Here is an 18,019-nt window from a genome sequence, read left to right on the forward strand (position 1 = left end):
GAACATTTTGTAGAAAGTTGGATCAAGGCGTTGTTTTGTAAAGTAGTTCAAAGAAGTATGGCAGTCTTTTTTTTCAACCCTAACCTATGTAACATATAATTTTATTTTTTAGATCTAGATCTAGTAATCTACTATAAGAATTAAAGTCGGTAAATAGTTGTTCACACTAGAGATTTCAACAACAAAGGAAAAATTGGAAAAAGGAGGGGGGGAGGGGCGTTTACAACTCTTTATACCAGTATTAAAAACTTTAGAGACAACGGCTACATAAACATTGTGAAAAAATAAATTATTTTGAAAATGATCTTACGTGAGCCGTATTCAAAGAGTTCATTCCATTTTTGAACGTCGTTAGATCCGATCCCGAAGTATGCGGCGTCAAAGGTGAAGAACCCTTCGCTGATTGGCAGAAACACGGTGATGTTTTCAGCATTAAACAGTTTCGTCAGACCACGTGACTCCAACACACGCGCCATCTGGTGAAGAAAAAAAAGAAAGGCCAAGATGCATTTAAACAGTCAACAAATAAAAGTAATTTGATAAGAGATTGCCTCACATATTTGCCTAGCATTCAAAGAATCTTTTTTTTTTAAAGAACTTCTAGGATTGTAATTTTATTAAATATTTTATTAATATATAAGGCACATTCTTTGTTCCATAATGCTCGGACCAATTTGTACAATACAATCTTGCCCGCAGACCCCACACGCTAATTCGCCACTTTTGTGTAAGAGATTCTCGTGATGCGATGTTCACGGTCCCACTTGTTATGGAGTGTGTGTGTGTGTGTGTGTGTGTTTCTATGGCGACGATGGGAAGTGTAAAACGGTGGGTTGTGAATGATGCAAGATAAATGGCATTGTCGTCAGCGGCCTTCGGTACGATAAACGACTCCAGAATGCCAGACTGAAAAGACGTGTTTTCAGAAATGAACTAGATAGTGTTCAAAATACCATTTAAAGAAAATACAATATTCCTAAAGTCTACTGCATTTATATTTCCTCTGAAGTTTAATTTGTCTATCTTCTATACTATAAAGTAGAATGTGAGGTGTATGTATGTTACTTATAGACATCAAAACCGCTTGATCAATCTTGATAAAACTTGGCAGGAATGTTTCTTGGGTACCAACTTAGACCGTAGTGTATGTATTGTAGCCCTAAAACAAACTTAAGACCCTCAAAAAAAATAAAGTTGTCCGACTCTATTAAAGCTATAGTATTTTATGGATCTAGGCCATGTCTACAATGTTGACATGAGAAAAGATCGAAAGGATTTAGATCTAGATCTAATTTTAAGAAATACACTTTGCGCAGATAGTTTTTTACTTTGACACATGAAAATACAAAAGAAGATCAATTGGTTTCATTATATAATAAAATTAACCTTCAATTTTGTGTTTCAAAAGCATTTTTTACATAAATTAGTTCCTTATATCTATGACTACAGATTTCCTGACGAACATTCTTTCATTAGACAATACCGTAATGAATCGCGTACTAAAAATTAATTCGTTTAATTGTTTACTTTATAATTCCATCCCTAGATCTAAAACTCTAATTCAACTCTAAGATGATAAAACTTCTCTTCGCACAAATAGTTTTATACTTTAACACATTAACATACATTCATTTCATATTTTGATCAAATAAACATTCAAATTTGGTTTTCTAAAGCATATTTAAGAGACTACATTCGTTTACGAAAGCTGCGAAGCCGAGCGAGTTGAGATAGGCCTAGATCTATATTCATTCATGAATCGCGTACTAAAAATTATTTCGTTTAATTGTTCACTTTATAATCCCATTCATTTAACAAAGCTATCGCTCTTTTCGTTTTTAATAGATATGAATGTATCGGCTTCGGGTAAACCCATTTTCGCAAAACTAATTTTATTTTCGTAGCTAAAGAGAAATAACGTGAAAGGATCATTTGCTAAGCTTAACATACATCTAAATCCAATCCACTAGATCAGTAAACACAAACTTAGACCCGCAGGCCGCGGGTAATGCCAGGCTAGTAGTGTAATAAAAGTTCTATTTAGTTTTGCTCACCAAAGAAGTTATTCAAGTTATTTCAACACAGCGGTACTGTTGTCTACCAGCAGTTTGGTGCTACAAGTCAACAACCGACATCAGCACTACTTAAAGATAAAGTTTGCAAGACATAGAGAGGCAATACCTCTTTTTTTTTAAATAAATTTGCAGCTGGTCAGCTGTATAGTATACGCCAGTTCTGTGGAAATCAAAGGCTCTTCGCTGATCTAGGATTATTGCAAATAAATAAATACCTGAGAAAGAATAACAATAGTCTAATCGAATTCAAGATCATTCGCTAAATAAAAAAAAAGGTACATTCCTCCTTTCGTACCTTGCGATCTATAGTGCATATGATGTTAAGGTCATCTGATTCTTTGGCCAACGGTTAACGAACAGGGTGTCATGTGTCCAGCACAACGATTAGCTAAAGTCAGGTACCCCTTAGATGGACTCGGCGGCCGAAATTAAAAAGGTGGCCAGCACAACGACCAATCGCCTTTTATTTTCCCCAACTTGAGTCGGGCACTGATTAGAGTGAACTCAGGGGCGCCCTTAGAATTCCGAAATTAAAAATCACAGTTTTCTTCGAACCCAGGGCCCCATTTTCGGAAGCCAGGCGCTTAACCACTCAGCCACCGAGCTCCCTCATCCGCTAACTAAGAATGTAGAAATGTCTTCGCTCTTTCTCTTGAATTTCTTGGATGGCTTGTTTTTAATTTAAAGATTATATGATCAAACTCATTTCTTTTAATATTAAGTTTTTTTTTTTCAACCTACAGAAAATACAGATATGATTATTGGAGCTATGCAACGAGCCTCAAAATTAAATATCGTTATGATTAAGACTCTGTACTCATTTATTCCACCTAAAATTTAGGTAAAGATTCTGGTTATTAGTATAACATAAAGCATTGATTTTTTTTTTTTTTTTAAAGGAAACCTCATAATTTGCGCTATTCAGTTTTAGCTTTATCATCATATGAATCCTTGGGCTTTATGCCTCTTTTCTTTGCCTCTTTTTTGGGCTTTATATGCCTCTTTTATGGGCCATCTTGCCTCTTTTGTGGGCTTTTTTTTTTTTTTTTTTAATATGTTTTTATTTGTAAGTTATCATAATTCACAAGTATTAAATCATAAACAATTGAAAAGTGATTAACCTAAAAATATAATAACAGTAATAGAAATATTATTTAATATCAAAGACATACTACCTAACCAATGAACCCCCTAAAGACAGAAAAATGATACAAGTATACTCTACTCCAGAACAATCAACACAATATCAGATATCCCTGACCCCTAACACCCTATTTCTGAAAAACTACATGAGCATTGTGAGATTCTGTGCATATCGATCTAGTTAATTAACTAGAATATTATTAGAACAAAGTCTGATACAAAATAGGTGTCTACATTAAACATGTTAAATTGTTCCTATATCGGCAAAGAGGTATAACTATTCCATTCTTGTACACGATTAAAGACACTATGTCGTATTCAAAGTTTGACAATTTGTTTCCAACTTAAAAACAAAGTAATTTGAAGGACGTCTTATTAAAAAGTAGAAAGTGTAGCCACCGCGGGCCTAAAGGTAAAGCGCCTTGATACCGAACCGAATGCTTTTTTCGCCGCAAAAGTTATGTGGGATAACTCTAATCCGACTTGCAGAAATAAAATAGTTATCTTTCCATGACTTGTTTGTGCTGTCAGGCATAGTTGGGCCATGAATAGAATTATATATATATTGATATTAATACAAAATGTAGAACGAATAACAACAAAAATACAAACAAACAAGAGATCACTAATTCTATATCATTAATTTTTTAAAATATCAATTAACATTTTCTTAAGGACTAAAGACATAGTCGGAAGTCGGAAAGATTAAAACATGAATCTAAAATGTTTTTTTAAATGTAAAGCACAAAATGAAAAAAAAATTATAATAAATATTAATAATAATGCTGTTGGCTTCCTTCAGTTGTAACGACTAGAACACTTCCATGTGACTGTGGAGCCCTATTTCGGAGAGACACTCCCGTCCACATATATCGCAGGTTAAGGTGGCTTTCGATTTTGGTGGTAGAGGAGCCGGCCATTTTTCATTTGGCAAGCTTTTCTTAAAGAGCTGAGGCCCATATTTGTCACTGTCCGTAGCTTTCTTGGTCACCATCGCTCTCCGCATAGTGCGTCCAAGGCTTTGTCTTCCCAACGGTCAGTATCCATGTCCACTGCTTTGTGGTCACGCTTGATTACATCCACTTATCGGAGGTGGGGGACGACCAGTGGCGAGTTGTCCACGTAGGATGACTTTCGGGATGCGATTATCCTTATCTTTTGGTCGACCTAACTCTAGGATGAGATTCGAACAAACAAACAAAATAAAAGACTTCAACAATGCAACATTTTATGACGATCAGTGAAGACCCAGCGAAATGTCTGAATAGCATATAGAGCCAAAGATAAACACTTCGACTCTCCCTCAGTAGACGACAATGTAACAATGCTGAAATAACAACTTGTCACCTTGAAACCATCGAGATTTTCATATTTTGTTTGGACATAGGCCTTTATTTAAGGTTTGAGAACCCTTGGCCTCTTCTCTTTCTACTAAAACCTTACACACGGGACCGAGACTCGAGCCAGAAGTTGAAAAGTCCACGAGACTCCAGTCAAGGAGACAGCCAATTACTGGTGTGAGGGCTACTAATGACAACACTAGTTATTGCCTCCTCGGTAATAGTTCTCGAGGAGGGTACGGGCGGGGTGTGTGTGTGTGTATGGACAAGATATAGAACGCTTCGGTCAAATTTTGGCCCAAACCATATATCCCCCCCCCCCACTTTTTTTTTTCCACGCATTTACTCTGTGAGCGTTAGCTTCAGAACTATACGCGGTGGTGGGTGTTTAACTCTTTCTCTCCGTTACTATTTACCACATTCTGGTGGAATCAACGCTGGTATCGTCAGTTAGGAGAGAAAGAGTTAAGCAAATTAAGTTCGGGTGTTTGAATCAAAACGACCAGAGAAAAAAAAATTGACTAGGCCACTGTGATCTATTTGGTATAAGCTTCTTAGTATAGATAGATTACTATGGCGGTCTCATAGATTTTCTGTTAACTTGTGGTGCCAGCAATTTGGAGTTCATAATCGATTACTTCGCAATGGTGTGACCACGAGAATAGAATCGATTACATTTGAAATTAGCACTAACCATTGTGCTAACTCTAGCACTGAGAAAAAAAAATTAAAGACGTCAAAAGTTAATGAGGTTGATTTCATTTTTATTAATGCGGATTTCTTAGATTATTATTTAAAATATATTTAGGTTAGTTTACTTGATCGGGAATCGATTACATCGTTAGAATCGACCTTTACTGGTATTATCTGATAGTGATAGGTGATGGGCAAATTTCTAATCGAGATAGACAAGGGAAATAATAATTCAACGAAACTTTTGCGGGGGCTGGAGATGTGCCTGAATAAAAGGGACGTAAAAAAAAAAAGGGGAGGTAATTACAAAGTTTGTCGTAAATTGAGCTGTTAATGAAAATCACACGGGCTCCGCACTTAACATTAAACATCAGGGGAGACAATGGACCAACCGATTCGTTCCCCTTCCCCTTTTTCAATTATCAAGTGTGGAACACTTAATTGTCAATTAGTGAAGAAAGTGGGCGGAGTGTTATTGGAAGGGTGCGCTAAAAGGAGAAGAGGTAAGAGAGATCCGGTCACAATTGGGAAATAATAAAGAAAATGAGAGACAATGACTATCCACTATTCAGATAATCCTGTATTTGTAATATTAAGTGTTCAATGGTACGACGATAAGTGTGAAATAATTTAATAATAATATAGGTGTTGATGCAACTGCATGTGTGTAAATATACGTTTGTAAAATGTAAAAATGTTTGACAAGTTTCGGATGTTCCTTCACGGTTGCAGATCATTTACTTCCTAGTCCGAACCTCCAGCAGGACGACGGGAGATGGGAGCGGGCAGGGTTTGAACCCGGGACCCATAGATAATCCCGAACGACAACCCAGCGCGCAAACAGCACGACCAGGCAGCCATCCATGTGTGTGTGTGTGTGTGACTGTGTAAGGAAGTCAGTGTATGTTGATGAATCTGTGTTTGTGGATGCTAAGTTTTGTGTGAATATGATGGTGTGTGTGAGTGTGTGTAAAATAGTAGATCTACAAGTAAAAACCACCTAAAGCCTACAACAACATTCAACAACGAAAAATCCTTATTAAAAATAATTCAAATTTAGACCACACTTTGTTGACCATTTGTTCATGACAGGTCCTGTAAAGCTTTGGTCAGTCGCTGATGACATTTTTTGATTGGAAATAGCTGATGGTTCTGTATCCAGCCAATCTATGATCGACTGCACCAAATATTGAGTGTGATCATTTTATACAACTTGCAACCATTTTCTTTAAGAATCTGTGTTCTCTTGGTTTCGATAGAGAATTCTCTAGATGCTATATCTGACAAAGGCACACATTGACGAAGTAATCAAAAAAATCAAACAAAGTATAATTTTATTCAAAATCATCTTTACCAATCCAAGAAGAACATCAAACTAAAATGTTATTTAAGCGTAGTTCGATCAATTTTGCAATACACAACCTCTGTTTGGGACCCCTCTCTGCTAAAGAAAACATAAAGAAACTACGCCGGACGCAATATATAGCCGTGAGTTTGATACCAAACGAATATTGACATTTGATTGGAGTAACACTACAAGTAAAATCACTAAAATTAGAGACCCTTCATGACAGAAGACTGAAAAGTTAAGTAGCCATCAGTTATATATTGGCTAACTTCCACTTATTCATTCACTCACTGATGTCGTCAAGCTATCTCAAGAACCGCTGAATGGAGTTGCATGGGCACAGGTTATTTTTACTTCTTAAGTGATCACTAAGAAACGTTTTTGATAAGATTCTCGATCTGGGACGGAAATTCGTTAAAAAGAGCATGCTTTTCATTAAACTTTTGCTTTTAATGCCCCGAAATGGTTGCAGTCTATATATATATATACCAAATGTTGAGTTATTAATATAAAATTAAATGTGTATATATACCATTAAAATTTGAAGATTAGATAGATAATGTTTATTGATCCAATCAAATGGAAATTCAGTTTGACTACAATTGACAACCTCATTGTAACTACTTTACAAAAACAATATGGATGAAAAATTCGAACAACATTCACTCACGAAACACATTCACAACCAGCGCTTTATGAATTGGATTTTTATGTACTTCTCGATGACGACAGATGAACTTGTAACACTCTGACCGAAAGTGTGGTGAATGAGTTTTTAAATCTTTCTGTTTTAGTCCTAATGGAAAGGAGAAACTGTAACAAACCAAAGGAACTAATATCAACTAATAAAAACAAAGTAAAAATTTGCAGAACAAAAAAAAAAAAAGAACTACTTGTTTACGCATCAGTGAGATTAAACCAAAAACCTTGTGAATACGTCAGTGAGATTAAACAAAACAAACTTAGTACCATGCTCGTGCGAAGAAAAACAAAATCTTTTGATTTGTGTTGCCATGGGAACGTGCACTGCCATAGATTTCATTTGATAAATGGGGTGCCTGACTGGATTTTCATTGTGTGAAGGCATCCCCTCCCCAACCCTTATCAAGACCTCTCCCTCTTTTCACTCATTTCCTCGCCTTTCACCCCCCCCCCTCCCAATCGCTTTAAAAAACAAACATCCTCCGAAAAACCTTGCAGACCAATTGAGACAGACAGACCTTCACACTTGAAGACAGATGAGCAATCTTTGCAGACATACAAACAAGTGAGATGCATTCAATTTCCAGGCCAGTCGGATTTGCAGTGATCTGTGCTCGCCCTGAAGCCTCTTTTTAAAAATGGACAAAGTGCACGTTTTTCCACTTTCTAATTTGTTGGATGGCACTTGGTGCAGTAGTTCCCTTCAGCCCTCTCTTTGGCAATAAGAAAATTTGGTGCACTTGCTATGTTGCTGTTTTTACTTCTAATAAGTAATCTATCTTCCATTGTGTAGCTCGCGTGTGGTCAGTGGAAATATTTGTCCAATTCTAATTAATATACGTACATGGAAATATATTTAGGAATATTCGTCTCCCAGTAAAAACAAAATATATGACTCATGTATATGACTAATTTTTTTATTACCAATGTCCAGTATAGTTGTAAAGCTCATTTTTGGTACTTGCGATCAATAGGGCAAATGTTGTTATGGTCATCTGTTTCTTTGGCCAACGGTTAACGAGCAGGGTGTCATGAGGCCAGTACAACGACGTACCGCCTTTACTTTCCCCAACTAAGGTAATTGACCCAGTAGAGCTGGGTGGACTCAGGCGTGCCCTAACAATCCAGAAATTCAAAATCCGCGTCCTTATCGAGATTCGAACCCAGGACCTCAGGTTTTGAAGCCAAGTACTTAACCACTTAGCCACCGCCTCATCATCCACCATTTACCTATGCGTTTTTTTTTGTGCGCTGAGTCTTTGGTATAAAATAATGTTAAAGACGACACACTTAAGTCATATCTACTATCAATAATTCAAATCATGCTTTTAATTATCTCTTAATTATCTGGGTCTGATGAAACTTATTACTGACAGAAGAATGGGAAAGAGCGAGTATCTGGGGCCCTAAAACAGGAAGCTTAGGGCAGGATGGGGCTCGTTAAGAATGGCTGACTTCTTGGGAGAAGTATAACTCTGAATACATACCTCTGCTGACTTGAAGCTCAACTGGAAACAAAAAATGGGAAAGACTTAGGGGAATCAACCTTTGGGGGTTGAAAAGGGGAAATCCGGCACCGATAAGGCACCTTGCAGCACAAAGCTACACCCTGGAAAAACTTGCGATTTCGCTGATCTCAAACATTATCGGCATGTTCCGTCCCTTTGAAAACAGCAGCGTGGAGAGAGGGGCACTGCCGTATGGGCGACGTCGTTCCGACCATAGCTAATGCCCAGGCATTCATCTGATTTCTAAGACATTTTTCATAGCAACTACACAACTGAAGGAGGCTACACTTCAGTTTCAATTTATTTATCATCCATCCATCCCGGTGGCGCTACAGCCAATGGAGGGTCCTGGCATGCTATAACACATCTCTCCATTCTGATCTATCCTGGGCTTTACGTCTCCATGCCTGGATTTTTAGTTGTTGTAGATCTGTCACAACGTCATCAAGCCACCGTACTCGTGGTCTGCCTTTTAGTTTTTGCCGGTGAACCATCTTTGCTCCTCTGTTCTCTGGCATTCTTTTGAGGTGACCTGCTGTTATGACATGATTAGGATTTAGTTATTTGTTTCGGGAATAAGGGGAAAGTTTTAATTAGCGACAAGTGACGTGACAGATCTTTAAAAAACAAGAACGCTCTAAGCCAGGGGTCGGCAACCTTCCGAGTCGGAAGAGCCAAAAATTACAATTTACAAACTTTTTTACATTTTAAAGAGCCACAACGTTTTTTTTTTTCTTTCCAACCATACGTAGTACTCACATTACTATTTTTTTTAATGAAAAAAAAAAGAATCTTTTCATTAGACAAAATATTTATTTATTCATATATAGGCCTAAGTAGTGTTTTCACAGCAAAAGTAGATAATATATATATATATATATGGCATTATTAGATAATTGCTTTGTTTATGTTGGTAGCAAATAAAGCAGTTAAACATTTATTAGCAACACTAACTTGTACTTCAATAACAAGCAATTAAACAAATTCAATGGGAGCGATGGCTTTGGTTTTAGAAATTTTGTATACATTTGGCTCATAACTTGTTTTTTAGTTTCAAACACGACTCTAAATTTTCATTTGTTTGTTGACTTCTTACTTTTAATAATATCATGCAAGAGAAAGCTTGCTTGGACGAATATGTAGATCAGAATAAAGCACTCGAAATGTCAACATCTTCACCTCAATGTTGCAGACTGGAAGATTATTCCTTGCGCCGAATCAACTCGAGGCATTTTTTTTAAAGATGTCCACTTGTTGCGTTACGTTCATGCATTTCTGGACTTTCAACTCTTCCAACTTGCTTTTCAACTCTTTAAATTTTCAACTCCACAAAGTTTTACTTTCACTCAATGGCATTTCTAGAAATCAATTATCAATTTCAAATGGATCAATGTGGATTTCGTTACTATATATGTTGATTTACTAGTAATGCTAGAATGATTTTGTTAGTTTGTAATTCTTTATAACTGTCATAGAAAACTGTCAACAAATTCATCTTTGAATTATTTATTTTTTGTAACTGTGCTGAAGTAATTCGTGTCGACAGTTGCACTGATATTATCGCGATAGTTCTTTAGACATTAAATAAAAAAGTAAATTACCGCTCTTCTGCAATAATTTTTTTTTTTAAAAGAAGCCAAATCTTCTACCCAAACATAGGCTGGGTTTCCATTTCTTTGTGGTTTAACATTCAGCTCATTTAAGTTCGCTGTTATGTAAAGTTAACATTTTGCAACCTTTTGCTGTTCTCTAATTCAGGGTGATAAATATCTTGTTTTATTGAGGAATGTATTTAATTCATTCAATCACAAACCAAAACGTTTCAACACCTTTGGAAAGCCATCTCACACTTTATTGTGAAGGAGATCGTAATATGGAGTTTCCATTTCGCTTAAGAATTCTTTAAACTGACGATGGTTAAGTGCTTTTGACAAGATGCTATTAACAATCTTGATTACCAAACTTATGACCTCAACTATTTCGGCCTGAATCGTTTGGTCAAAAAGCGCTTCTTGGTGTATTATTCAGTGAAACGTAAGAATTTCGCAATTTATTTTGCTTCGAAGAATCGTAATTGCTCCTTTATTTTTTCCTGTCTGGCTCAATCAGTTGTTATTTAAACGATTTTAATGTCTTCAAGGTATTTTTACTCGGCATACGCTCTATCACCCCCTCTAGTTTGTCTCCAGAGCGGTAGCAATCCAAGTTCTTCTTTTGGAACTTGGGAAGACATACATGACAAAAGCGTCAACTTATCCTGTCTTTTATGTTGCCAATTCAACTATAGCAAGTGACAAGACAGAAGAATATTGAATATCTTCCACCTGCAAATATGTTACATTTAAAGACATTTTAGCTATTCTATCTTATACTGTTTTAGCTTTGATTTTGTTGAAGTTTTTTTTTTCGAAATCATGAAAATATTTTCCAGATGCACGTATAAAGCAATCTTTGACATACCATATGTAAATGGTTTGCCTTTTTTGTGCAATTTCTAGTGGTACGTACTGGTATCCAACCCAGATCAGCATTACTTATAGATTGCTTCTAACTTTGAGAAGATAATTCGCTTCTAACTCATTTACCTGAAACAATAAACTATACGTCACAGCCAAAAGCGAATTAAAGCGTACATAAAAGCATCAGACGACGGCGTCATTCAAGAGCTTCCGACGGACTGGTTACAGTGACGACGCGTGTAATGGGGAAGGGGTGTGGTGAAAAGCGAGTACAAGTGGCTGAAGATAGAATCAGTGCCTAATCCTCGTTAAACGATTCAGAACTTTTTGAAAAAAAAAAATTCGATGAAATAAATAATATTTACGTATGGAACGAAAGAGCCGCAGCTTCACATCCAAAGAGCCGCATGTGGCTCGCGAGCCGCAGGTTGCCGACCCCGGCTCTAAGCGACGCTAAAAGAAGACGCTTCTTGTAGAGTAGTAGACTTGAGTACAATTGATATACGGATTTACGGACATAGCTGACATCGGACGATTCCCTTCTTGAGTATTAAATATCTTTATAGAACAACATATCAGCGTCGACTACATATTTGATTGTTTCGGCCTTTCGCCGGTGTTACTGAAGTAGTTGAGTTCAGCGTTACTTCCAGTCAGATCTACACTAGACATATTGCCAAGCATCAACACCGCGCGGAAGCCTTAACACTGCCCAACATAATTTGTTTCCTCGTATTTCCGTCACTATGGAGGGGTCTTCAAATAGCTGGTACATTTCTTGGTTGTTGAGAATCCTCCATCCGGTTACCTCGTGTATGGCACCGTAATTTTTTTCTGAGGATTTTCTTTCCCAAGTGTGTAGCAGATATTCTGTGGCTTTTGTCAGCGTCCAGGTTTCGATTTCATATATGACTAGAGCTCTGATGATCGTTTTGTAAATGGTTTTCTTTTTTTTTTTTTCTTCTTCTTAGAAATAAGTTTGCATTTAAGTATTTGTCAAATTATCTATACATAGCCCAATACATTGTTTATCTCTTCATGGAAGGGACATTGCACTTTCGCTATTCTAATGAAGAAACAAAAGGGATTCATGTCTCCATTCAAAATAATTCAAAGATCTAGATCTAGTAGTGCAGGATGTAAGTTTATAATTTCAAAAAACCCAAACTATAAATGATAAGAAAGCATTGACTTCAATTTCTACGATTAAAAATCAGTGCGCTATTTTCATGCGAAACGCAGTGCCAGTGGTGACCTATATTTATTTACCACACTAAATGCAGACAAAGCCGTTCTTGAACGTTTTGAAGCTGTCTCTTCAGAAACCACTTGCTGCCGTCTGCTCTCCTCAATGCCAGTAAGGTTAAAGTGAAGTACGAGTTGATGTTATCTGTGTTATACCGTCCGTCTTAAAACGTATCAATAAAGATCTTTAGCATGCGGTCGTCTCCCATTAAGAATGGATGTTCAACATGCTACTGCTGAACAATTAGTATTGTTTCTACACTGTGCTGTCTCTGCTTACCGGACTCCAGCAAAAACATGGTTATCTCTATCAGGGCTGGCCTAAGGCATAGGCAAACTAGGCAGCCGCCTAGGGCCTCAGATTGGAGGATCGAATCTCAAACATAGCTGTTGGACTACATATGTTAGAAGATCATTTTTCTCCATTTGGTGAAATGTTGTAACGTTATTTCCCAGTCTGGTCATCATGAATCCTCCACGAAGCACTTGATTGATATAGGCTCTCTATGCGTTTAATCTAATTGTCGATGTCGATATAGATACAGGGGAGTTTATAACTCATTGCGTATTTTTAATTTTCTGTTTTTCTACTTCATTTGGGGCTACCCTAATCATTTAGCCTAGCACCTCCCTAGTCTCTTCGCCTAGGACTTCCAGTTGCCGGCCCTGTCCGCATGGCTGTCTTGGCAGCTATAGAATTCACGCATTTATTTAAAAACGATTGATTTCCTATTTATATATTGTGTACATGTCGTTTTAGGTATCAATAACTTTATCCCCTACTCCAGTGAAAATAACGTTTCTCTATTAGACCTTGCTGTCCATGGTGGAGCTGATGTAAAGTACATCGGTTAGTACGGACGGTTCACGAGGGTATCATGTGGCCAGCACCTATACTATCCTCAACTAATGTCAGGTGGTCTCAAAGACGTCTTTAGAATGCCAACGTTCAAAGTACTAGTCATCACAGCGATTCGAACTCATGACGCCTAAGTTCAGCAGCAGTTCAGCTACGGCGACCTCTGTATCTCTGTCTCTGGCGTTAAAAAAAATATATGTAAAGTCCATGTTTTTCTGTTCTCTTTTTTCTCATTGCAATAAACGGTCTCTTATAATCCTCCCACTCGTCCAACATTGTCCCATTCCATCCACTCAGTTTAAAACGCCCTGTTTTTCTCACTCTACCAATTTCATCGTTTTTTTTTCTCTCTCCCCCCCCCCCAATCCACGTTTCACAGCATTGCACCTCCCCCTCACTCGCCCACCACTTGTCTGTAATTTCGTCCATGCCTCGCCCTCGTTTCGCCCTCAGTGGTTCCAGAAACACACAATTAAATTCTCCACGAATAAGAGAGCCGTACCTTTACCATATTACTCGTGATATTCAAGCGTAAGAAACGGAGAAAACTGGAAGATGGACAGACAGAATGAACTGAGGAAAAAAAAACAACAGATGAGACTCACCATGCCTTCAACATAGAAAGAAAAAAAAAACTGTACGTATTAGTTTTTTTCCCATCATGCCCCCGAGAACTGGCCGCTGGCCTCTTTTTTTTTTTTTTGGAGGGAAAAGGGACATCATTCCTTAGCTCCTGCCAACTGTCTTTTAGTTACCTCCCCTTACATCCATCTCCCATATTCTTCTTATTTTTCCCTCCTTTTCTTCCTTCATTAGATACAACGGCTTGTCTGTCCATCCCGCTTGAACAATAAACTTTGATGAGGCGGGAAAGGTAAAGGGGGAGTAACTTATGCCCAAGCAGACGACAGTCTGGAATGTGGGGAATGATGGGACAGTTTGGTTTTTTTTTCAATATAAGAAAAGACGGAACCTTTTTTTTTTTTTCCACAGAGGAAGCAGACAAAATAGACTTGATAAATAGAATCAAATAGAATGAATGGGCGACAAGAGTAGAAATAAAAAAGGAAATAGAATATAAAAAAAATATAAAAAAACAAACAAACAAAAAAAAAACCCAGATGTACTGCAAATGAGAAATGGATGGGCGGGAAAAACAAAACAATGTCAGACGACAGGATGACAAATATTAATAGAAGCAGGACACAGAATATTTGAAAACCAAACAAGTAGATCTCTGTTTGATTTGGTGAATACTATTGGTTGAGTTCAGTAAAATATCGGAGGACATTCACGGTTGAATGGTGTTTGGCATTAAGTAACAGAGAAACGTACACAAAGTGTGTGCACGGGAAATAATTAGAGACTGGAAATCTAAATAGGTCAAAATGAGGGGGTCAGAGGCGTAGCTAGGATATGGGGGAGGGAGAGGAGAATTTGAAAATCAGCCCGGGACCACATTTAAGGGGGGCCCCCAAATGAGTGGGTTTTTTACATTAAATATGAAATATTACGCAAAATGCAGGGTCCCCATAAGATTAGCCCTCCACCGGGCACCCAAATGATGGCGAATTCCTTGCTACGCCACTGCACTGGGTGAAGTGAGTAAGAAAGAGAAAGGGAGAGAAAAAAAAAAGGGAGATACACAAAAAAAAGGGAGAGACAGATAGAAAGAGAAAGGGAGAGAAAGAGAAAAAGGAAGAGAAAGACAAAGAGAGAAAGAAAGAGAGAGAGAAAGAAAGAGAGCGAAACAAGGAGAAAGGGACAGAGAGAGAGAAAAAGGAAAAGAGTGAAAAGAACTCAAGAGAAAGAGAGAATGAAGAGAGAGAACGTAAAGGACAGAAGAGAAAACAAAAAGAGAAAATGAAAGAAAAGGCTACTCGTGTGGTAAGCACTCCACACTGTCTTCTCCATAGTATCGGGTTCGATCCCTGCCATCCCCTGCCGTCCTGCAGGACATTCAGGCTAGTACGTAATAATCTTTATTTCTGAAGCACCGTCCAGAACTAGCAAGTCATGAGAGCTGAGAAAATCTATCCGACTTACTAAGTAAAACATTCCCTGCGAGAAAGTCATAAGACACACGTACCACCAATGACCCTTTATTAAGAAACAGATGAAAACGAGCGGTTAGCAGGTCAACGGTTAGGAACGTCACTTAAAATGGGCACAGTGAGACTTTAAACCTTAGTTTGAAACACGAATAGTTGAATTCAACGCTTGAATGCTTGGAACATACTGAAACTACCTTCATATTCCTTCTTACTTTATAAATAATAATATTTCAACAAGCAGAAAAAAAAAAGAGTAGAAGTTTATATCAGGGGAAGAACCGCACAATCACTATCCCGAATCTCAGTTCTGCAAGATTTATATCACTTTTCTATACTAAATATATTTTTTTCCATACGTTAATTAATTTTCTGGTTAATTTATGATTGATTCATGTGTATTGAGACCAAAAGAAAATCTGCTGCCAAGGACAGACGCAGACGGCGAAAAGAAAATCTTAATCGACTACCTGCGGACCATGATTATGCCTGCCTTGTCGGTGGCAAAATATGTAGGTCACAGTTGGGACTGCGCAACCACGGGAAATACTCCTTTCTTCAGTAATCTTCGGGCTCGAAAACAAGCCTTATTCATTTGTTGTCATTGACAATGAAGAATTGTGCAAGTTTTCAACTTGATACGAGAATGGGAAGTGGGAGAAATAACTTGTACAGGATTTGTATCAGACAGACAGACAGACAGACAGACAGAGTAAGTTGATAGAAAATTTGTAAAAGAAAAAAAGCTAGCCTTTGCATCATTCTGCGAACCTTTATATAAAATTGTACATCTCATGTAAACAGCTTAGACTGGTCTTTTTTATTTCAGGGTAGTAATAAACTACTAAAAAAATGCCTGCACATGTTATCTTATCTTATCTTATATAATGCAGACGTTACTTCAAAAAAAGAAGATGATTACGTCCTACATGTTTAATACACAAAGTCTTGTCGGTAAATGTTAGCGTTTACAAGTTTTACGGTAACTATATTTTGACGTCAGTGAATGCCAAGGCTGACATTCTATCAATGTAAATAGGATATCTGTGAAATTTTAACTATCTGTTTAAAAATAACTTCTGATTTCTTTTACATTTATTAACACATGTCATAATTTCTTTAATTATGAGTTATATATATATATATATATCGTATTGCTTCTAGATTGATAAATATAATAAACAAACGAAATAATGTGATTAAGATATTTTGACTGGCGATGGATTTCTTTTATGTATTTGCATTCTTAAATAGAACACAATGCCTGACAATGGTCATCTAAATCTTAAGAAATATTGTTTCTCATTAGTGATTAAAATGGCTGGCGATCAGAAGTAAACAATTACAAGAAACAAATTAATATAGTGTTCACATCCTCTCTCTCTCACACACACACACACGGTACATACATAGGAAACTTGCAGGACCAAAGTAAAGAGTACATCACTACTTAAGCGAAGGGGGTCTCTATCAGCTACGGACTAAGAGAACAGACAATTTCACATTGTATCTCATGAAGGAAGGCTGTCACTGATGTAAAAGTAAAGTTCCCCTTTCAGAGCAGAAGATGTTAAGGACTTTATGGGTCTTTGGTTTCTCTGGTCACCGGTTTACGAGCAGTGTGTAATGTGGACATCACTCAGGGGCGTCTTAAAAATGCAAAATTCAAAGTCTTCACAGAGATTCGAACCCAAGACCTCAGGTCAAAATCCAAACGCTTTACCACTCAGCCAAAGGTTTACTAGTGGCCAGCACTCAGGGGCGCCCTAAAAAAAACTCAAAGTCTTCACAGAGATTTGAACCCAGGACCCCAAGTTTGAAATCCAAGGACTTAACCACTCAACCACCGCGTCCCTTGTCCCTATTGTACATTTTTGTATTTAATAACGTATAGTCCGGTTTCCTTTATTTCAGTCTATTGTATTTGATGTTATATCTGTTCACTTCTGCCGCTGTACCTCTTTTTGTTGTTCACGCACTATCAATATATTATATAAAGTAGCATTTCATTCACATTGTCTATAGACACTGGAGTATACTCAGAAATTTTGAAAAAGAAAAATTAATATTTGATTTGAAAATGATCCATATTCTTAATTAACCTTTATTTGCGCAGCAAGTGTTATGTTTCTCCAAAGATTCGAGTGAACTTTTAAAATCAGACTAATTAAAATTACATAAAAGTTAAAGGTCGACCAAGCGTAATCCCATCTTCACGTGTCCCTAGTTTGACGTCAGAGCTGGAAGAAATGTTTTTAAAAGTTTGACCTAATTCTAATTGTATTACACAACGAGTCCGTTAAAAACTAGGAGAAAAGAAAAGAAAGAACGCATTTCAGAATCTGAAATTCTTGCTTAGCGAGGAATCGAAAGGTGAGAAACATCTTGGTAGCGTTTTTTTTTTCAAATTAAGGTGCTAAGTTGAATGTTTTTTTTTTCGTTTATTTGATTCTGTCTTTTGAAAATATCGGTACAAATTCTACCTTGTTTAATAACTATCGGTACAAATTCTACCTTGTTTAATAACTATCGGTACAAATTCTACCTTGTTTAATAACTATCGGTACAAATTCTACCTTGTTTAATAACTATCGGT

General features: G+C 37.1%; 1 protein-coding gene across 3 annotated transcripts in view; it reads right to left on the reverse strand.

Annotated features, from left to right (window-relative positions):
• LOC106073270 (uncharacterized) overlaps nucleotides 1–18,019 on the reverse strand; it is a 353,065-nt gene that overhangs the window by 31,984 nt on the left and 303,062 nt on the right. For all 3 annotated transcript variants that reach the window (XM_056016627.1, XM_056016626.1, XM_056016625.1), the window contains one exon: nucleotides 311–476. In XM_056016627.1, coding sequence (XP_055872602.1) covers nucleotides 311–476 — 166 coding nt within the window. The remainder of the gene's footprint in view (nucleotides 1–310; nucleotides 477–18,019) is intronic.

Source organism: Biomphalaria glabrata, chromosome 18 (genome assembly GCF_947242115.1).
Source record: "Biomphalaria glabrata chromosome 18, xgBioGlab47.1, whole genome shotgun sequence".
Taxonomy (NCBI): domain Eukaryota; kingdom Metazoa; phylum Mollusca; class Gastropoda; family Planorbidae; genus Biomphalaria; species Biomphalaria glabrata.